The sequence below is a fragment of the Dermacentor andersoni genome, chromosome 3 (assembly GCF_023375885.2).
Source record: "Dermacentor andersoni chromosome 3, qqDerAnde1_hic_scaffold, whole genome shotgun sequence".
In the NCBI taxonomy this organism is placed as follows: Eukaryota; Metazoa; Arthropoda; class Arachnida; order Ixodida; family Ixodidae; genus Dermacentor; species Dermacentor andersoni.
Genome location: NC_092816.1, coordinates 212,432,526 through 212,456,263, shown reverse-complemented (window position 1 = coordinate 212,456,263; position 23,738 = coordinate 212,432,526). Strand labels below are relative to the sequence as shown.

General features: G+C 47.0%; 1 protein-coding gene across 1 annotated transcript in view; it reads left to right on the top strand.

Annotated features, from left to right (window-relative positions):
* LOC126524711 (uncharacterized) overlaps positions 1-23,738 on the top strand; it is a 313,342-nt gene that overhangs the window by 200,537 nt on the left and 89,067 nt on the right. Inside the window, exons 11-15 of the mRNA XM_050172996.3 lie at positions 8,067-8,185; positions 9,553-9,713; positions 11,150-11,251; positions 11,999-12,113; positions 22,318-22,390. Of these exons, the coding sequence (XP_050028953.2) occupies positions 8,067-8,185; positions 9,553-9,713; positions 11,150-11,251; positions 11,999-12,113; positions 22,318-22,390 (570 nt within the window). The remainder of the gene's footprint in view (positions 1-8,066; positions 8,186-9,552; positions 9,714-11,149; positions 11,252-11,998; positions 12,114-22,317; positions 22,391-23,738) is intronic.

Genomic DNA, 23,738 nt, shown 5'->3' with positions numbered 1-23,738 from the left:
CATCGCGAAGCCACCGATAAAATCAGGAAGCGATGTTCCCGTCGCCGGCGCTACTCAAGGAAGGGTGCTGTCTCTGTGACGCGCATCCACTTTCTACAAGAACACCTGCTCCTCTGCCACCCAGACCAGACTCGGTGGAAAGGACCGCGAAGAACAAGGCCACTGAGAAGGCCACATCGGCAGAATCTTGGCCGGCTCTACTGAAACGACAGCATCCACCGACAGAATCACAGAAAAATTTTGCTGGACAACCCCCGACGTGTACTGTCAGTGATTTATGCGACCAAGACAGGCAGGTGGCTGATATGCTGTCATCACTAATTAATACAATGCGCATCATACTGAACAAGATGCAAACCCCAGCAGCACGAAGTGCTCTGCAAATACTGGATGCACTAAATCCAGTGCTTGCTAGCATCGTTTAAACATCATGGCTCGACCAATAGTCCCCTTCCGCACTGAAGTTAGAAGTGCGTCGGTCTTTCAGTGGAATGCTAGGGGTCTAAGGACCCGCATAGAAGACTTTCGCCAATTCATTTTTACAAATCGCTTTCCCATACTGGTCATTTGCGAACCAAATACATCAACTCCACTCAGACTGGCCGGTTGCGAATCTTTCGTGTCGTCCACATGCAGTCGAGCCCGAAACTAATCATCTACATCCGCACGGACTTTACATATGTCGCTAACGCGGTAGAGCCTCATGACGACAACCAATATGTCTGCCTGAATATCCATAAGAAGGGTGTGTCATTTACACTAACTGGATCCTACATATCCCTAGCGTGTCACTTTGACGGCGAACGGCTCAAGAAAATATTACTGATGAACAATGTCCTCTGGGTTATCACAGGTGACTTCAACGCGCATCACCAGCTATGGGGAAGCACTAAAATTGATTCCTAAGGCAGGAGTTTCGCCTCCTTTGCTGTCGACCATCAATTGTGCTGTGTGAATGACGGCAGCCCTACGTTTTTGCGAGGCACGACCTATAGCAGCTGTTTGGACTTAACTTTAGTGTCACGGCGCTTTGCCTCGAGCGTCCACTGGTTTACGGACATTGAAAGACATGGAAGCGACCATATTCCAACATACCTAAAGATTAGAGGAGCTGAGCAACGCTCCTCTACTGTCTTGCGTACAGTTGATTGGACAAAGCTTAAGAAGGATATGGATGACGCATGTCGGGAACGCCTTCTGCACACTATCGAAGATGCAATTGCAGAAGCATTGAAAACATGCATCTGCTCGCTCACAAGGTCAGCAAGGCGAACAGACTTGGATATGGAACTGGTGAGGCTGCGGCGACACGCCGACAGGCGGAGAGGAGGTATAGCCGTACGAAATGCGTCTTGGATCTGAGGGCTTCACGACGCATACAGAAGAAAGTCCAGCGTAGTATGGATAAATTGGAAGACAAGCGATGGAAAGCTTTCTGTCAGTCGTTTGATCCTCGAAAATCTCTCTCGCACATATGGAGAATGGTTAGGGGTCTTCGCTCATCTCCGCATCAAAGGAAGCCCCTTTGCTGCTCTGGCCCTCTACAAATTGTGCTCGGAACTTCAAATGGCTGAAGAGTTCTGTGCACGGGTTGCTGGGTCCGTGGCCCTCATTACTGACGCAGCATTGAATGACATCCCTGAGGCACGTGTACCAGAAATGAACGTGCCCTTTTCACTCCAAGAGCTCGATGCTGCGTTGGTGACTTGCAGGCGTTCTTCGTCACCAGGACCTGATGGCATCACGTATGCTGCCCTATGCCATCTTCGACATGACGCACGTGATGAGCTGCTCAGCTACTACAATGAGTCTTGGCAGAATGCGCCGTTCCTAGACAATGGAAAACTAGCCGCTTGATCCCCATTCTGAAACCTGTAATGTCTCCGCTTGAGCTCTCATCATATCGTCCGATTCCGCTATCGAGGTGCGTCGGTAAAGTTATGGAAAGAATGATTCTTGCTCGCTTGGAATGGTACCTAGAGCGATTCAACATCTATCCGGCCGCTATGACGGGCTTTCGTCGAGGTCGCTCGTCCATTGACAACGTCATTGAGATCGTTACCTGGGTCCAAAATCAAAAAAGCCTCAAGCGCCTATCATTGGCACTTTTTCTAGATATAAAAGGAGCATACGACAACGTCGCCCATGAGGCCCCTACTAGCCGAGAGACCTCAAGCGGCCTTTTCAAGAGTGATTAACGCTCATAAAGAGTGCATGCCGTCACATTTTACACGGTCGACGAGGCCTTCATCTCCCCTGTGGTGCCTATGACAGCCTCAAGTGAATTTTGCTATTCCTGTAATTACAAAAAAGGCCGATCATCCATCGCCGGCTCTGAAGCAACTTACGCTCCTATTACTGCACCAGACGTACCATGACCACATACATATATATACCGATGGTTCGACCTCCCGTACCAGCTCAACCGCCGCATTCGTCGTTCCACCCAAGAGGGTTATAGTTAAATTTAAATTGACGCATACGACTACATCTACATCGGCGGAGCTTGCAGCTCTCCATGGGCTACGATGTACGTCAGCGAAGAGCCAACAGAGAAATGGGTCGTATTTTGTGACTCTAAGGCAGCCCTTCACAGGATCAAGTCTGCATTACGTCACAGAACTTACGAGCAGATGACATCTGACATCAGGGAAGTGCAACCATGCTCTGGAAAGAGGGCACACTATCATATTTCAATGGATTCCTGCTCACTGTGGCATCGTCGGCAACAACCTAGCTGACAAGGCTGCCCGGTGGCGTATTTCCAACTGCTCGTAGGTACAACGGGGCGTGGAACTTGCGGAGACGACGGACGTTTGCGCGCATGCGCGAGTGAGAGCGGGTGCGAGAGAGGAAATGTGGGGAGTTTTGATTCTTGAAAATACGACTCTGCCTAGGTACTACGGAGGAGTCCCTTGGGGCGCGGTGTATGCGCTTGTCCCTAGGCGCGCCGTGCCGGCAGAAGTCGCGGTTGTGCTGAACTTAGCATCGCAAGTTGGCGGCTCGACGCAATCATATTTAATCGATCATGTTTTTACTAATGAAAACAACGTGTCATTATTTCGCATTATTGGCGGCGCCTCCAGGACACCAAAGCGGCAACGGGGATATCAAAGCTAGAAGCCGGACTGGTCCGTGGGTTGGGGCTCGCAGAGGCCTGCGCGTGCCAGGGGAGTATAAGATCGGCTGTCCGCTATCGCGGACAGCCAATGTTTTATGCGAACACCCCCAGGCACGCTTCGGCCTCTGCGGCCCCAACCCACGGGCCGCCCGGCTTCCAGCTTTGATCCCCCCGCTACCGCTTGGGTGCCCCGGAGATCCTGCGCCGCCTGCTTTAATATAACCTCAGGTGCTCTCCTGAGGCCTCCGTTTGCCGGTTACATGTGCCCTCCTGGAGCAGTGCTTGTAAAAAATCCGATCTATCGTCGCGACGAAAAATTCGACCCGTGACTTATAAAACACCAGTCAGAACATTGTCCCTTCAGACACAGCGATCACCAAGCGGCGTCCGCGCCCACTGCCTCACCGCGCGTGCAGCCAGCGGCGGAGCGTATAAACCAACTCGACCGAACTCCGCAATGCCGGCATGTCAGGGGACAAACGAATACAACGCAATCTAAGAAACCTCCTCCGTAGTGCCTAGGCTGAGTCATATATTCAAGGAGCAAAAGCCCCCAGATTTTCTCTCTCGCGCCCGCTCTTACTCGCGCCTGCGCAGAAACGTCGAGCTCCGTCAAAAGTGGCACGCCCCGTTGTAGCTGCTAGCGGATGAAAATACGCTGCCCGGTGTGCCCACGAAGATACCAAGACACGTTCAATACCTTTGACGAGGTCGGACGCTGCCAGGGAACTTCGCCTACATGCACGCAATAAGTCGCAATATCTCTGGACTACAAGTGCCTTCAATTACCGATTATTTAAGCTGCACCCCACGCTACGGCTACAACTACCATCTAGCCTCTCCCGCGGCGAAGCAACCTTGCTGTACCGTCTGTGGCTGGGAGTAGCATTCACGAACTCATACTCCTATCGTTTGGGAATGGCCTTGTGTACCTGCCCCCGCTACGATATGCAACGCCTCTCTCTGCGGGAAACTTTACACCGACTGGACTTAATACCGTTCACCGAGTCAAAGATACTCGGACCGTGGCCACACCCGTCACTGGCACGAAAAGCGAATCGTGCATTAGTGCAATACTTGAAGTTCACCGGCTTAAGAGACCGTTTATAGTGTCCCTGTGCATAGTGTCCCACCCACACGCACTCAGTACTCACTTTCTGCCCTTTTCCTCTTTCTATTCCCCTTTCCCCACCCCCAGTGTAGGGTAGCAAACCGGATGCTCTTCTGGTTGACCTCCCTGCCTTCGCTGTCCGTGCTTTCTCTCTCTCTCTCTGTCTTGCTACACTATTCAATAACTAAAGCTGTTCATACCAGGTCTTACGTTCTCGACTAAATTATTCCTGGGAATTTTCATTAAATATGGGGTTTTACATGCCAAAACCACTTTCTGATTATGAGGCAGGCCGTAGTGGTGGACTCCAGAAATTTTGACCACCTGGGGTTCTTTAACGTGCACCTTAATCTAAGTACACGGGTGTTTTCGCATTTCGCCCCCATCGAAATGCGGCCGCCGTGGCCGGGCTCGGAATTTTGATAATGGCAACCCACAAACAAGTATGAAACACAACATTCACAGCGAATGTATTTTATCTTACATCTTCTAGACTAAAATATTAAAACTGCAAACAATATCAGTGCTCAAACCTGAAAATTATGTCATTATACTGGTGTGGCTCAGTGCGGGCGGTGTGACGACGCCTGTGCAATATCATTACATAGCGCGTTAAAGCTTTCAAGCGCGCCAGAAATTTGGCCCATCCGCGTATGTGGCGTTTGCGTTAGTCGGCCTCGCGCACACCCTCCAAGAAGTTCAAGCCAAATTTTAAACGTTGCTATCGCAGTCAGTGCTTCGGCCAAGATGGCCGTTTTTTTTTATGTACGCGTAGCTCACTCCCTCCCCCTCCTCCATTCCTTCTGTTCGACTACTATTTATCACTGAAAGGCTCCATTCTGTGAGCTTCCGTCTTGTACGTGGTTCGTACTGTTCAATGCGAAGGCAATGGGCCTTTGCTATCACATCCATTGAGAGGTGCAATTGATTATATTTTTGCAAGTGGTGTACATGGCGTGCAACGTCAACGATTACGGCCTATATTTCTCAACATGCATGCAATCACTTTTTCAATGCTACCTGCGCCGCGAGACTGACAGTATTTCGGTGTCGAAAGCGTTCTAGAAGCCGTCCGGGATGCGACAAGCTTCAATGTGCAGCAGTGAAAATCATTCGCTTTGTTAAAGAAATAAATAAAGTACTCCAACTCATACTCCAGTATTAATTAAATAGAAACAATCCCATAACGTTCATGGCGTCGACAGAACATCTAAACAACGTAAACATGACGTATCATAGTAACAACTTTATTTAAACATCACATAACATCAACATATTCAGTATTAACGCATCAAGTTTAATATCTGCACCGAAGAAGCTTCGCTTCCACCAATTATCGCAGTCCTTGGGATCCGCATATTTTTGCAAGTTACCACGGCATGAAACCGACAGAGAAGGACGCCAAAGAAAGGCTCACTGACTTTGAGGCTAACACGTTTGCTGGAAGGTGCTCACAATAAAAGAAAAAATGCGCATAAACCCTTGGCGATGATTGTCAATCTACGCGAATAGCCTGCCCGAACGAACGAACGAACGAACGAACGAACGAACGAACGAACGAACGAACGAACGAAAGCATGAACGAGAGAGAGCGAGAGTGATTGTGAAGACGAAGAGGCGCTGCTTTTAGCAACCCCTTAGTGAGCACGGCTCAGAACGAAAAATACGAGAGTGCGAACCACAGAGAGAGAGAGAGAGAGGGAGAACGAACTAACGAACATTTTTCTTGCCGAGTCTGACCACAAACCAGCGCCCGATTTGCAACGAAAACTGTCCAAAAAACGAAAGAAATCTGTTCTTCTTTAAAGACATTGGTTCGACAGCCACCCCTTTTCCAGTCGCCCGAAACAGTTCGCGTTGCTCTGATGGTGGAGTGGTGGCACGGGACGAGCGCCGATAGCTGCTCGCGCCTCGTGGAAACAAAGGCGTGCAGTTTGACGCCATAACATCTTTTGGCAGCTCTCACCAAGCCTATTTCTGGCGGCTGCTGTCTAGTTCGGGCGGGTGTGAGTGACGCGGGATTGTTCAGATCTCCCGGGCTTCCTGGTTCAGCGCGTTTGTTTTAATTAAACAGGCGTAGCTATACTCTACTTCACGAGCGCGCTTCGATGGCGTTACCCACTCGGTTTCGCTGTCGCTGCCCGCATTTTCATTCGTGTGGCCCCGTTCAACGAGTGATTCAGCCACTGCAAGAAGAAACTCCAAGAGTTTTCCTGTTTCTTTCTGCCGCTTCTTCTGTGGGCGTAAGTATTCAATGTATTATTTCTAGGTGACTGCATGTTACCTACAACAATAAGCACGCAAATATTGCCGAGCTGAAAGCATCCCACCTTTATGTTTCTGACCCTTGTTCACAACTCTTTAACTCACACCCTGATAGCCTGGTCAGTAATTCACGATTTAGCATAAATAATATAAAAAAAACTAACTGAATATCATCAGCAGAAAAAACTGTCGGCTGCTGAACTCGACCGTGTAAAGTGTCTACTTGATTTTTCTCAGATAAAAAGATGTTTTTTTTTTTTTTCCATAGTGTATTTAGCTGAAACACCCAGTGTGCTGTTCACCTCAAACAGTTCTGACTACACAGATATTAGTTATTACTGCGATAGCAATTACATCCTCCTGACTTCCGGATTAGCTTTAAGTTCACAGATTTTCCTGAAACTTTCAAGACATGATGTGTAGACAACAAAGAATGAAAAAAAAAAAGATGAAAGGTGCTTATAATTTCTGTAATGTCCATGGCCCACGGCATGGCACGAAAGCCTTTCGTATCATGCATTCGACCTTGCTTCTTGGGACGTTATCCACTTCATCTCGGCGTACATGCAACTAAACTATTTCACTCAGCATACTCCCTCTATCATTATTTTTGCAGGTAATCCTACATATCACGTTAAAACGGTCAAAAATACTATAAACACCACTTACTTCTCCAGCGGTCGCCGGAAACGCCACTCCGCCTAACGCCGCCATGTCGTCTCCTTTAACAACTTCGACAAAACTTCATAGATGGCGCTAGCAGGTGTCCAAAATATTGGACTGGTTTTTACGGGGGAAAATACGCCGCAGATGGCAAGGTGGCGCAGTATTTGATGTGCAATATATTGGACAAATTTCCATAGCTGGAACTCACGAGGATATGGACACTCCAAGCGCATTTATGCCGTCGCCGTGATGTTCCGTATCAAGTCCAATGGCGATAACATCGCCGCTGCGCGCTCTATACTGCACCTGCGACAGAAAGCGTGGGAGGATGCACCGACGATGGAGTCTCAATCTCGCGTGCGCAAGGGAGGAAAGCGGGATGGAAGCGCGCCATCTTCCATCGTACGCAAGGCATCGGGAGGAGAGAGGGGGACGTTTTATTACGGCGGCTGCTGCATATGGCGCGCGCCCTATATTGAAAGCGATCTGCGAAGGGACAGAATGCGCGCCGAGTGCTGGTAGCTTCGTGCGGGCTCTGTTTTCGCCGCTTACTTCGCGTTGAAGCAAAAGGCAGCACGAAATTCACTCGCTGCTGCTGCCGCGCTTCCTCATTGCAGCGTTTCGACAGTGAGTTCCCGGGGTCATCGAGTGAGATGTGTTCATGTTTGCTTACTCGCGTGTGACACCATGCTTGTTAATTTAGTTAACACGTCAACGTTTGCAAGCTTATACGGCAGATAAAACAACTATATTCGCTTCGTATAGCTGACTACTAATTTGCTATCGCAATCGATGCTTCGCCTGTCGGGCAAAGGTGCCAGTTTTTTAGTAATGCATACGCTGAGTTTCTTGTGGGAAGTGCCGCCTACACAGAGCGATTTTCTTGGTTTTCTCGGCTTTCAGGTGGCGGCTCACATACACGTCAAATTGGAAGGCGATGTGTTTCACTTTCCACCTCTCATCGGAACGTGACGATAACCGTTCCTATTCCTACTGGTCTTGCAGCGAGCCATGGAAATATCGTAAGTGCCACAAGCCCACTCCCACCGACTCCCACTAGGAGCTCGAAGGCCTATAGGTAGATATCAGCAAAACGAGAAAAATGCTTACCTTGTTCTAGTTTTGCCCATCGTCTTGAATTTCCATCTCCTGCCTTCCGCGTGTTTTCCTGCAGGTGCATATTTTGCACAAACACGTTTCACGAATGTGTGCCTGAGCTGAAATTCTGATATATCATAGGGAATGATAGCGCCTAAAAGCTCATGTGAGAAATCTCACAAGCTGTCCTCTACCAGAATTTCAGTTTATACTAGGCATCTATTGAGTTTTAATGAAGTATTAAAGAACACTAAATTGAGCTTCACTGCTTATTGAATGTAGTCATTAGGATGTCGAAACACCTCGGCACAATGAATTTATAACTGACTTCATTAAATATAGTTTCAATGGAGGTCCTATTGAGAACATTAGTCTAAAATATACCTTTAAAGAAAACGTCAATTTGTATTTTTTTCTAGGGACAATTCTTTTGGACAGAGACTATGGCAATGGTTAAATGAGGAAAAACGATTTTTTCTTAGTTTACCTTGAATCACAGTTTTTCGTAATTTCAACAGAATTGGTTTCTGCAGGCTAAAGGAAGAATTTTCTCAAGATAAACTATGTTCGTTTCTTCAGTACCCTCAATAAACATTTGTGTGCACCCTCTAAGTGTAGGCACACAGATCTCACGTGCTTGAGGCAATTATATTTAATTTGTGTTGAAAACATGCAGGAGCTTCTGCTAAGTCATGCCGTGGCCGTAGCTGTGTATCTGATGTGTTACAAGCTGTACATCACTGTTCCGTAGTCTTTGAAAACTGCCCTTCGGAGGGAGTAAAAGTTACTTCGATAGGAAAGCGAACTGTGTAATGTGTCGGCAAAAGCCACATTATAGTCTAACAATGAAAATAAAAGCAAAGTTATTACTGAAGTTGTTATACTTAAGAATAGTAAATTCGTGTTACGCTTGTGCTAAGAGGAAGGCTTTGCGAAAGACGGAAGCACGCTTACTTGCAAATGTTCAACGCGCGTTGGGGCGCCCACGCCGGGAGCGTATTAACGAAAGGAGACAAAGTGGAGCATTAGCGCAAGCTCTTGGGCCAGTTGGTGCATGATGAACCAGAAAAAGGGAGTACCAGCGAAATAAAAGAACGCGTACACAAGGAAAAGGTGCGTTCCGATACAAAACTGGCCCCGATACACAAGACACGGGCCTTTTGGCATTTCGCTCCTATCGAAATGCAGCCGGCTGAGTCCCAGATTTGGTTCCGTGACGTTGTGCTTAGCAGCACAACATCATAGCCGCTCAGCCACGCAACTTCCAACAACAAAGCCTTCGGTGTCGCAGGCTTGGAGCTGTCGCTGGCGGTGCAGCGTGAGCGCAGCGACGAGGAGGAGGAGGTGGCGCCGCTCTCGGCGCTGCTGCACGAACAGGGACTCTTCACGGCCGGCATGTTGAACCCGTTTATATTCACCTACGGCGAGAGATACCTCATCTCCGCATTCCAGGTGCGTGTGCCGTAGCGACTCTTATATGGCTTAACGATCACCAGCACGTTCGCGTCAAAGTCACGAATACCACCCGAATTCGAGCAGTATTGCTTGTCTCCGAGGACAGGCAGTGGGCACGATTAGACTGTGTCGACGATGTAGTCTAGAGCATATCGATATCGTTTGTCGCGGGGCAGAGAGGCCGCTGCATAAATTGTAAGACTGCGCGAGCACGAATATATGGCGAGCAATGAATGGGGTGCTTGGCCGCCGCAGGGAACGCCGCCGCAGTGTGGCCAGACAAGGCAAAAATGTTTTGGCTACCACTAAATGAACGAACAATGCTTATATGTTGTTTGCTTATGTTATAAATAATAAATTATGCAATAAATACCCCACTAATATGTCTATACACATTACCTGGTATACTTTCGCCGACGTAGCCATGGTGCTGACCAGCGCACGCGCGCGAAGTGTTCAAGGGACGGCAAGGAACGGTGAGACGGCTGGCCGCTCCCGCCGAAAACAGACGGAAGTGACTCCGACAGGCACTTCCGGTAGGGTCAGACGCGTGCGCGCCGCGTCAGAATCTAGCCGGTCCTGATCGGCGGCGGCGGGCGTTTTTCTCGACGCCGGGCGTCAAATCGGCGCCGTGGGGCGAAAATCGCGTCAAAAACGCTCCATGTATTCCGGGCTTAACCGCAGGAACGTGTATGAACGCACTGCAAGAATTTTGCATGTGAGCCCATGTTGCTTGACTGCACAAAAAATGAAGAACTGGAAACCTGTTAACGTGAGGAAGGAATGTATCCGCACAGTACCGATTTCATTATCTGCTAAAGAAATTAAATTCAATAGCGATACACGTGAGTAATAACCTGGGCTAAAATGCGCTGTGAACCCTTTGCCTGATATGAAGACGTCGACGAGTTTTAAACTAGACTGTTGCTTGTGCTAGTGCTGACTGTGTCCTGTCACATTTTTGTCCTCGTCCGCAGCGTACTGTACGTCTACTGATATTGGATCATCGCAAGCCCGCATTACCACCTCAACTGTAGACCCTAATTTAATGTTCGTGGCCATCATTCCTTTTCTTACATCATGCCTCTTCCCGACAAGACGGCATGCCTCAAACCCTTGGTTTCAAATTTAATTTTGTTGCTACTAGACGTTGTCGCCGAGGTATTCAACTCAGTGTGTCCGCTATCAATGTGACCTGGGGCGTCTGAGATGTCACAATCGCATGGCAGTTGCGTCAGCGCGCGGGTTGCCCAGACGGTGTACAACACGGATGGAGCGAACGAGACTTATGTGGCTTTAAAATAGCGAATCACTCATCGAAAACTGTGTGGAGAACATGGTACATACGCAAACGCTGCAAATACAGGTTACGTGCTAGAAATGAGCTCAATGTGTTCCTCCGCTTTATCGCACGTGTGTGACGCTGTGCGTAGGAAGAGGTGCTGTCCCTGCCACCCCCATACGAGACAATGTGCAGCCAGTACGACAGCAAGAGCGGCGAGTACAGCTACGCAGACGGCGTCGTCCAGTCCGAGGTGCGTGCCCGCTGTGCAAATCAGTCACTCTACTCTATAGGCACATTCGGCTTGGTGTTGACGGGCGTTCCAGAGCGCTCTTGCGGCGCGCCTTTCATTGGACAGGTTCTTTAAGAGCGCTGAGCCACCACTCAGAGCTGCTCTCAGCTTCGACCTGGAAAGGCAAACCAGACCAGGTGGTCGCGTGGTTTCGGCAGCTTATCTAGTTGGCGCGGCTTCCGCCGCGCACGTGGTGGAGCGCCTCGCTAGTTAAGAATAAAGTTAACTGTAACGGCTCCCGCAGGGAGCCAGAGCTGCGCTTCTGTTTTCCACGTGCCGCTCCGTTGCCATTTGCCAAGCGCAGTCACGTGGAACTTCTGGGGGGAAAGAGAAAAGCAGAAGGCAGGGAGGTTAACCAGAATAACGTCTGGTTGGCTACCCTACGAATCGCTGCAGAGAAACCGACCTATAGCGACACCGTTCCGCCTTTTGGCCTCGTCGAGTCCAGCGCCATTGCCATCAGCGCCGCGCTGTGTCTGGCACACAAGGCCATTCCGCGGATGCGGAACCTAAAGCTCAACGCCGTACCTTGCAATCGCGGTCACTGCTTCACTCTTCGGTAGAAGTGACATTTTTGTCTGTGCTGAGATGCGAAAAAAAAAACCCTTTTACATGCATACAATACTGTTGCGCGCATTTCTGCTATTTAGCTGCAGGTAAAACCAAACATAATAAACAAGTGATCCATTTTTCTGCTCGATTTCTCAGGAGTGCAGCAGCAAGTGCATTGCGGACAACTGGCAACAACACTGTAGCTGCTTCTCCAAGCTGTACTCGGTGAAACACAGGCGCCACGGCCCTATCTGCGAGTACATCGATCACCGTGAGTACAATTATTGACTGAGTTCGTTAATCTGCGGACAAAAGAAGAAAGGGAAGCTCGTTGCGTGCGTGAGCACAGAAGAGGGAGATAGGCGAGAGCCTGTCACACCGTGGACGCTTGACGTCGCCTGCCACTAAGCAGCCTGTGACCAACTTGCAACCCTGTGGAGTCCACCCGCGTTTTCTGTTCGCTAAACATCATTGTAATCTTTTCTAAGCATGGATGAGTGCATTACGGTATCCATAGGTGGAGAGTTTTCATTTTTCCAGCGGGATGGGGAGAAGGGCGGGCTGGGCCCGACCAGCTTCCACAACCCCATATATTTATATATAAATATATACACGAGGTATGTTAGAAAAGTATCCGACTTTATTTTTTTGCGAACACCTGATGGATATGAAACAAGCGCGCTTGCATCAGCTGACCTTGAACCTTCGTGCGCATGCGCGAATTTTTTCAAGCCTGCCGAAAGCGTCTGTCGCTGGGACGCAGCGTTTGAGTCACGTAGTGCGCAGTGCTCTTGTCGGTTTTTTTATTGCAAGGAAAATGGCGGACTGACTGGAGCAGCAGTGCTGCATCAAATTTTTGCAAGAAACTGCGCGACAGCCAAGCGGAAATCATTCGGAAGATTCAGATGGCTTTTGGTGACGATGCTATGAGCAGCACATAGATTAAGAAGTGGTTCAACCAGTTTAAAGAAGGCCGCACATTGGTGGAGAGCGACCCACGCTTCGGTCGGCCTTCAACATGCCGAAATGACCAGGCCATTGCCGAAGTGAGCGCTGTGGTGATGCGGGACTATCGTGTGACTATCCGAAAAATTGCGGAAGAGGTGGGCATCAGCACTTTTTCTGCACATCCCATTATAACCGAAGATTTGGCCATGAAGAGAGTTGCGGCGAAATTCGTGAGGAAGCTTCTCACAGTGGAGCAAAAGCAACTTCGTGTTCAAGTCTCACAGGACATGCTGGATTCCACAAACAGTGACGCTAACTTCATGAATACCATAATCACTGGTGACGAGTCTTGGGTGTACGGGTACGCCCCGGAAACCAAATCCCAGTCGTCACAATGGAAGCATTCCACGTCACCAAGGCCAAGGAAGGCCCGCCAAGTGCGCAGCAACGTCAAAGTAATGCTGACTGCTTTATTTGAATCCCGTGGTGTGATACACCATGAGTACGCACCACAGGGTCAAACAATCACCAAATAGTAATACAGGAATGTCCTTCGCCGCCTACGTGATGCTGTGCGGCGCAAGAGACCGGAGTTGTGGTCAACAGAAAATTGATGCATCCATCACGACAATGCTCCTGCAGATTCCTTGCACTTGATTCAGACTTTCTTGGCAAAACACCAGACTCCTGTAGTTCAACAGGCTCCTTACTCTCCTGATATGGCCCCCTGCGACTTCTGGCTGCTTCCCAACATCGCGAGGCCATCGAAAGAGCGCAATTTGAGACAAGAGAGGACATTAGGGCTGCAAAGACAGCTGAGCAAAACTCTATTCCGAAAGAGGCCGTCTCGGAATGCTTCGAACAATGGCAGCACCGCTGTGAGAAGTGTGTGCAGTCCCAAGAAGACTACCTTGACGGTGATAAAGTTGCCAACGTTCCATTTATGCGTTCTTTTTATTCGGCAAAAAGTTGGATACTTTTCTAACAGACCTCGTGTGTGTATATATATATATATATATATATATATATATATATATATATATATATATATATATATATATATATACGGTAATCGTGAAGAGGGCAGCAAAACTGTGATTGACGAAACTATCGTTTCATTCAGCCAACCTGCGCCCTCAAAAGCAAGCTACAGTAAAATAACAACGCCGGCAGCGAACACAGTCGGCGATCGTCGCAAATCTCATCTGCCGGTCAAGAGCGTCTGCTTTTATGCACGAGTCATAAAGGTTCCAGAGTAATCGGTGGTGCCCGCGTATCTTCCAGAAAGTTCTGCGCAATTCTCGTCCCCCATGCAATCAAATTACAAATGCTTCGGCGACAATTCGAGGAACTTCCGATACATGCGGGCGCGTCCCGCGCATGCGATAACATTTGGCAGACGGTAAAAAGCGCTCACCCGAAAAAAGATAAACAAGTCCACGGGTCAACATATATATATATATATATATATATATATATATATTTCTTGATGGCGTTATATGAGCATACGAGTATACAAGACCTCATAGTAGGGGACAGTTCAATTTGTCAGCACGAGTCATGGCAGTGGTGTAATCTTCTTTCGTGTAGTTGTCGTATACTTGACTATCATTAGAACTGCTCCGACTTTCCGACAAAACAGCAGCCTATCTCTCTCTCTTCCTTTTTCTGTGAGTAGGAGTACAGGCGTTTCTGCGCATGAATGGTGTTGATTCTGATTTTGAGGGAATCCGGCTAGGCGTCATTTCGCTTACTGAGTGAATTATACAGTGTTCCCCAGATAACATGTCCCAAGACAAAAATGCAGTTGCGTTACTCGAAGAAACCCTAGTGCATATTGTTTCAAGTACAGTCGGAACAGCCGCCAGTAATTCTTTCGTTAATTAGATTTAATTCGGTAATTGCACTTAGTTATGCAACTCGAGAAGTACTGTCCTAAATTTCAAACTGTCAACAACGATGAGCAAAACGTGAACAAGGTTAATGCAGGAGCCAGCGTTTCGACAAGTGGACTTGTCTTCTTCAAGGCCTATCTCTCTCTATCTCTCCATCTATCTCGCCTTGAAGAAGACAAGTCCACTTGTCGAAACGTTGGCTCCTGCATTCACCTTGTTCACGTTTTGCTCATCATCTTGAATTTTCATCTCCCGCATTCCCCGTCTTTTCTCCAAAGTGTCAACAAGGCATTTGTAGGCACTCCCAAATGACGTCTAACTGCGGTGTTTTCAGCGACGTACTAATTTCGCACAATTTTTTCCGGTTGGCAAAGAAACCTCGCGAAATATACAAAAAATACCACGTGAGTGCTCTCGCACCCGCATCATAAAGGAGCGCCCTAAACTGCGAGGACTGAAAGCAACTGCATTGCCAGCGTTGCCAGTCGCAAGCCCGAAGAGAGAGCGCATCCCCTGGATAATGGTAAGGAATGAGCACCAACAGAAGGTTTCGGGAATTCACAGCTATTTCTTCGTCGCATTTTTACGTCACACTTGTCATCCGTCTCTCAAGGCCGACTGATCACATTGATAACAGAAGCCCCTTGATGACGCGGCCGAACCACCGCTCTTAACACCCACGAAATGCGAAAAGCAATATAATAGGCATAAAAGGTTTCCGAATCCCGGCTTTGCTCGCACCGCGTCCAAAGAGTTTCGCGCCACGAACTTGCTCGTACCAAAGCCAAATTAAAGCGACGGTTTTATTTTTCTTTAAAGTGTATACGTGCGGCAAAGGGGGGAACAAGTTCGTGTCAAAAAACAAACGCGAAATAAACAGACCGCCAAGCGACCAACATGTAGCCAAAATGAAACACCGATGCGTTCAAGAAGGTCAAATGAAAACTGGTGCCTTGCAGCGGTTCTTTATAGTTTAACCCGGGAGCAGACCATGCAAACGCAGTCGGTCGTCACGAGACCCACAATAGGTGGTACTGCGCAATTGATTTGGGCGAACGTGATGATAGGCACAGAAGCACGTAAATATCAGGATGGGAACAGATTGCAGGATAATTAGACGCTGTTCAGACCACCGCTACTTCCGCTGTTAAATGAAGACTGGTGCCTTGCAGCGGTTCTTTATAGTTTGACCCGGAAGCAGACCATGCAAACGCAGTCGGTCGTGAGGAGCCCCACACTAGATGGCGCTGCGCAATTGATTTGGGTGCACGTGATGATAGCCGCAGAAGCATGCAGAAATCAGCCTGGGAACAGATTGTAGGAGAACTAGACGCTGTTCAGCCCGCCGCAACTGCTAGTGCCTAATGAAAACTGGTGCCTTGCAGCTGTTCTTTATAGTTTCTCCCAGGCGCAGACCATGCAGATGGAGCCGGTCGTGCCGAGCCCCACACTAGGTGGCGCTGCGCTGTGTATTTGGGTGCACGTGTTGATAGGCACAGAAGCACGCAGAAATCAGCCTGCGAACAGATTACAGGAGAATTAGACGCTGTTCAGACGACCGCTACTTCCGCTGCCAAATGAAGACTGGTGCCTTGCAGCGGTTCTTCATAGTTTGTCCCGGGAGCAGACCACGCATACGCAACCGGTCGTAAGGAGTCCCACACTAGGTGGCGCTGCGCAGTGTATTTGGGCGCACGTGATGTTAACCACAGAAGCACGGAGAAATCAGCCTGGGAACTGATTGCAGGGGAATTAATATGCTGTTCACACCACCGCAACTGCCACTGCCTAAAACCTAGTGCCAAAACCTAGTCCTAGTGTTTTACTCGCCTTGCTGGTAATATATTCTATGTGCTGATTCCATTTGAAGTTAGTTGACTTGATGACGCTTAGGTATTTGAACTCATTTACCGGCTCAATGGCAGCATTGTTGATATTATAAAGAAGTGATAATTTAGAGCGCCGTTTCAATACTCTGTGGGCTCGGTAGCTGTGTGAAAGCACAGTCTACTAATCCATTCATCTTTACCATGCAGGTTGGTAACTCGCAGGTTCTGTTTTGTAAAAAATCAAGCAATTACTTCTTAGTACAGCTGCCGAGCCCGCAGTGCTGCGTTGTTATTATTGTCGAATGTTCGCAAGTGATCCGTTCTTTAATACTTTTGGCAGGGGATATTGAAACTAACCCGGGACCCACGCTAGATTCTGTGCTCGCTGAACTAAGAAATGTGTCCGCAGGCCAAACCAAACTAATCTCCGAACTTCAGACTGTTAAAGATCACCTGCTATCTACGGACGTAACATTAACTGACATATGCAAGCGTTTGACCGATCTTGAAGCACATTACAGTCGGCTCTCAAGCATGCGCACTGAATTAGATGAACTCAAAACTTTAAGCGCTAAAATAACCCGCCAGTATCATGACCTTGAATCCCGTATAGACGACAGCGAAAACCACTCGCGCCGAAACAATCTTATATTTTATGGCATTCATGATCCGAATCCTAAAGAATCCTTCGCTGATTCTGAAGCAATAGTCATTCGTCACATCAGTGAAAACCTTCAACTAACCACCGATCCTTCACATATAGAACGCGCACACCGCCTTGGACGCCATTCACCTGATCGCGTCCGGCCTTTGATCGTAAAATTTAACTCATTTAAAGTCAAACAGTCAATTTTATCGGAAGGAAAGAAATTCAAAGACACAAATTACAGCGTTGGTGAAGATTTCTCACCCTCAGTCCGGCATGCCCGAAAGCATCTAGTAACCTTCGCCAAAACAAAATCTACAGCATTCAAGTTGAGCTTCAAAACATTGTTCATCGGTTCAAAACGTTACGTATTTGATGAATCCTCCCAGACAGTAAAGGAACTAACGTAGCAATCACCACGATGTCAATTATCCTCAAGCACACCCCAATCAGCACCGCAAACTACCCTATATCTTTCCGCAATTTTTACGAATATTCGCAGCTTTATTTCAAAACGTGAACTAGTCTCTAATCTTGTTTCATCCTCCAGCAGCAACTTACTCGTATTAACAGAAACATGGCTTAATAGTGACGTCACTGATCACGAGATCCTGGCTGACTTGCCGAATTTTCAAGTATTCCGCAAGGACCGCGATGGCAGAAAGGGAGGAGGAGTGCTCATAGCGGTTAGCCAGGAACTACCATCCACATTGATTAATCTTTCATCCGATCTCGAGACACTATGGATAAAATGTCAAGCTACACCGCAATCCGTTTTACTAGGCGTGTGCTACAGACCCCCGCAAAGAAACCCTGAATTCCCTGGCAAACTTAATTCCGTACTAAGTGAACTTTCAACCAAGCACCCTAATACACATATAATCTTGTTGGGTGACTTTAACTTTCCAAACATTGATTGGCCTAACCTAACTGTTGACGGAGGATGCCACAGCGAGGCAACTGAGTTTATAAATGTTTGCCTTAATTTTAACCTTACTCAAATCATTTCCAAACCAACCCGTGTAACCCAAGATTGTGAAAGCATATTAGACTTAATACTAACCAGTATCCCTGAAACCATAAAATCCATCTCATACTTGCCAGAAATAAGTGACCACAAAGTAGTTCAAGCCGACTTTATAATTACTCCACTAAAACGACAAACCACCAAAAAGACCATACGACTCTACGACAAGGGAAATTACACCGCGATAAATAACGAACTAAATCATTTTCTTCCAACTTTCCAAGAAAATTTCTATTATCGCTCAGTGCATGAAAACTGGACGCTATTTAAGGATAAAATAGATATATTAGTCGACAAATTCATCCCTAAATTTAGTTTCCGTGCCTGCTCTCAAAAACCATGGTTTACTAAAACACTTAAAAGACTAGAAAACAAAAAAAAAACGCCTCTTCCGCTCCGCCAAGCTGCGGGATAATGAAAACGCCTGGCTGAAATATTATTCAGCTGAAAAAACATATCTAACGGCAATTCGCAACGCTAAAGATTCTTTTTTCCACGCTGACTTGCCGAAAATGCTGACTACCAACCCAAGAAAATTCTGGCAGATTATAAACCCAAACCACGCATCCACTGTCGCTCTTACGAAAGAATCAGGTGAAGTGGCTACTGACTTTTAATGTGCTAATATGTTTAACGCCGCATTTTCATCCGTATTTAGTAAAGAAACCGACATGCCACCCCCTGTACACTCCAATGTCTTCGGAACTGTTATGCCGCCAATTTTCTTTGTCGCATCTGGAATTTCTGCCATAATCAACAAACTTAAACTATCTTCATCAGCCGGGATCGATAACATTAACTCAAAATTTCTAAGGAACACTCAAAACATTTCTGCATCATTTTTGTGTTTACTGTACTCACAGTCACTTTCCACGGGCCAGCTTCCTGCTGATTGGAAATACGGAAAGGTCATTCCAGTCTTCAAGTCAGGTATCAGAGAATCACCGCTAAACTACCGACCCATTTCTTTAACCAGTATCCCGTGCAAAATCATGGAGCATGTCATTTACACACATATCATGGACTTTCTCGATTCGAATAACTTCTTCAATCCTGCGCAGCATGGATTTCGCAGGGGTTTTTCGTGCGAAACACAACTGGCCATGTTTGCGCACGACTTACATGCAAACTTAGACTGCAATTTTCAGACTGACGCCATTTTTCTGGACTTCGCGAAAGCGTTCGACAAAGTACCCCATAAACGCCTTCTACTCAAACTTTCACTGTTGAATCTTCACCCCGACATCATAAATTGGATCCGTGAATTTTTAAATAACCGCTCTCAGGCTGTTTTTGTGAACAATGCTACCTCTGCTTCCCTTCCAGTAACATCAGGCGTTCCGCAAGGGTCCGTCCTTGGCCCGCTTTTATTCCTTATATACATTAACGACCTACCAACTCATGTATCTTGTAATATCCGAATGTTTGCCGATGACTGTGTTATTTATCGCACTGTTGCCAACGCCTCTGATCAATTAACCCTTCAAAGTGATCTTAACCATGTAAAGCAATGGTGCGATGATTGGCTCATGGAACTTAACCCTCACAAATGCAAAACCTTATCTTTCAACCGCCGCCGCTTTCCACTTGTTTTTTCTTATGCGATTAGCAGCGTTCCGGTCGAAGCAGTTCAATCGTTTAAGTATCTGGGAGTCACTTTCTGCCATGACCTTTCTTGGGCTTTGCACGTCACTAAAGTCATATCATCTGCAAATAAAACACTTGGATTTTTGCGACGTCATCTACATAACGCACCTAAGAACGTAAAATTGCTAGCTTATAAAACTCTCGTGCGAACAAAATTGGAATATGCTTCACCAATTTGGAGCCCACGACAAGCTTATATTCAAGACGCCCTTGAGTCACTTCAAAACCGTGCCACTAGATTCATTCATCGTTCGTATTCTTATGATGTGAGTGTGTCATCACTAAAATTAGAATCTAATTTACCCCTTCTTTCATGTCGCCGCCGTATCGCCAGTCTTTCTTTATTCTATAAACTTTTTCATAGCTCGATGGGCATCCCGCCATACATTGTTCCACCAACACGCATATCTAACCGCACTGGTCACCCTCTTCAAGTCGCGCGCCCACGTGCACGCACCGTTACCTTTTCTACGTCATTTTTTCCTCGTACAGCTGCTGACTGGAATGGCCTTCCGGGCGACACCGCTGCCATCCCTTGTCCATCTACCTTCATAGAAAGCGTCACCAATCACCTTTCACCATAGATTAACACATGGTTTCTCCTTATTTCTGTGTAACCCACCCCTTATGTAATACCCCGTTACGGGGTCTTTAAGGAATAAAAATGAAATGAAATGAAATGAAATACCTTCGTTTTATTAACATTAATCTGCATTAGCCACATGTCACACCATGATGATAATGTAGTCAAATGAGCCTGCAGAAGAAGATAATTGTTAGGTTCAATAATTTGACGATACATGGTACTGTGATCTGCATCTTAGAGGGTTAGAAACTGTCTAATATGACGTTTTGCAAAGCACTCTACAACTTTCCATATGTATTTTTTTTCCTATCCTTGTTGCTTCCGAAATTAGTTCATTTATGTTGACTGTGAGTAATTGAGCAGAACAACATATTGTGCAACTTATTCCATACAATATTCAGCAACATTCATTTCGTCGCGTCGTCTTAGAGTGCATCGGCATATTTTCAAACTCTGGGTATAGTTAGCTGGTATACCTATCATACGCCACAGCGTCTTTTTGTCTTTCGCGTCATGAAAATTTAGATTATTTTGGACATGCGAAGAGTTGAGAATTTACAAACGCTACTGTAAAATCCCGTGCAGGTCACGACCTTCGACATCGATTTGTCTTATCTTACCATTGAAAGCGGCCGCAATTTCCGAATAGCTCCTATGTAGTGCATCGAATAGAAAATGGCTGTACACGCCTAATGCGGTGGCGACTCCCGCCTGCAAGAAATCCTCGCCACTGGACTGCGAACGCGAGGATGACGATGATGGCGACGACATCGCGATAGTATTGTTATTTTAAGAAAAGAGTAAACAATGCTCAGTTTGCATTTTCGCAACTTACGCCTGGGACGGGGAAGGGGTGTAGTATTCACTATGTGTGCACCATGTGGACATCTCCATTTTGCCTATTGCTAAACTGCTGATTGGCTAGGGGCGCCTGTCTCCTTCTGACGCGTACATCAGCCCACTCAGTCAGAACTGCGGCGGCAGAGAAAATGGACATTTCCAGTAGGTGGACACTTACCGAATACAACCCCTGGTCTACGGAAATGGTGGCCACGAAGCAGCTGAAACGCCCTGAATAGTGAAGAAGGGACCTGTGAGTGAGATGACAAGATTTATTGGTGCATAAATTATGCGCCGCTACTGATTAACGACAAATCCAGGGTTGTTACTCTTTTATAGCTCGCTACGAGGGTGACGTCAAGCAGACGCCACTGTGGCTCGCCTGGGGCACCTCAAAGTGAGCCGGCACTTGCCGAGGACCGAAGTAGAATGTGGCAAAACACCAGTAACAAGAAGCTAGTCATGCATTATGTTCTGCAAGATATAATTGATTCACCAATGCAGACTCTCCCGGAGTGTTGAGTGATATTGTCATGTGGTCGTGACGTCAAAGAACACAGTAGCAATACTGTGAAAGGCAAAAACTAGCTTTTATTGGGCGAACCTGTGCCCACAAAACAGGCTACACTTAAAGCACAACGAGAGCGGCGAACACAGTCGGCGATCGTCGTAAATCTGATCAGCGGGTCAAGCGCGTCGGCTTTTATAGAGCAGTCGTCGAATGTTCCAGACTAATCGTTCGGACCCGCGTGCCTTCCACAAAGTTCTACACCATTCGGGTTAGGCGATGAAATCAGATAACACAAGGTTCGGCGACAACAGAAAGCCGGGTAGAAGCATCGATAACTTTCCAGAAACTTCGGATACATTCAGGCGCGTTGCGCGCTGCGCGATTACAGGTGTTAAGCGGCGAAACGTGGTCGCCCGATAAAGATAAGTACACGTGTCAATATTCTTAAATTTGCATCCCACAGATTTCTGGCACCGAGCATAGGGTATTGATCCAAGCTGTTCTCTGCTTACACATGTGTACGTCCTGTACGTTCTACTCTCGCAGTTCGGTGCACGGACAAAATGAAGCGGCAGCTTTGGCTGCACAGCTGCCAGTCAGCCTGCACCAGGCCCTGCCGGTAAGAACGCCCACAAGGTAATCCGCACAGCACATGTCCTTCACACTCAGCACCCATCGCGCGCTCCTTGGTTAAAAACATCTTCGCATTTTACGGCTGCTCGCTGTTGTAACATGAGAGACGAAGCGACGGGAGACTTGGAGTAGGCGAAAATAAGACCATGAAATATATAGATATTACATCCTTCTTATGCCGCTATAAATCACAGTAGCAATGTGGGTTGGTTGGTATGGCATCTTCATCCGAGTTCTCTAACGCGAACCAGACTGGACACAAGAGGAGTGGGTCCTCTATGTTTCCTCGTGCAGTATTATTCGCGCTAAAAGCACTTCCATCAAGATACTGGAAACTAGCCAAGCCATTTAATATAGCAGGATAAAATAAAGATAGTGACTACAGTGACGGGGCCCGGTACTTTACCATCTGCACTACAGTGATGGGGCCCGGCACTTTAACATCTACACTACACAGACGGGGCCCGGCTCTTTAACCACAGTGACACATGACAAAAACACGAACATGTATATGGACATGTTGAGATAAGAAGGGTAATCGAGGTCCCATGACCAAGATCGTACATGACAAAAGGTGGAGAATAGCATTTTTGCACTTTCGCTAAGTTCCATGTTTGGGGCCCTCCTGAATACACGATACATTTTCTTTGCGCATGAATATTTTCTCAGCGATCAGTGATCGAATCTCGATGCATCTTGCGTGAAGGTTGGGCTGGAAAGTGGCTTCTTCGTAGCGCGTAGCTTGTGTAGAAATGTTTAGCATGTTTTCCCAGAAAAAGAAGACAACAAAATAAATGTTACGCATAGTGTTTGAAACAGTACAAGTTGTTAGGCTTACATGAGAAAATACTCAAGCATGACAAAAAGAAAATTGTGCATGCAGGAGGGCCCCAGACTTGGAACTTTGCGAAATCGTAAACATAGCATGCTCCATTTCTTGTCATATAAAACGTTTTCCCAAGAAAACTAGAGCGTTTCATGCAGAGCTGGGGGTTATTCCTTTGTGTAAACATATTCGCCCATCACACATAAAAGCTTTATTGAAAAAAATGGTAATGGGACTTTGATTAGCGTAATCTGAACACGTCCATATTAGAGAAAACTTTGCATATTTCGAAAATTGGACACATAACAATTCCGACAAAACCACACCTTACTTCTTGGCGTAGATGTGACAGAAGCACATTTAAAGTGCAGCCACTTCAGGCACGCGTCACACTCAATAGCGTTATCATGAACCCTTTGCCGACATGCACTACATGTCCACAAACTATGATTACGCTTCTGAGTAATTGTTGCATTGAGCGCGGCCCACCCATCATCAGTGAAATAGT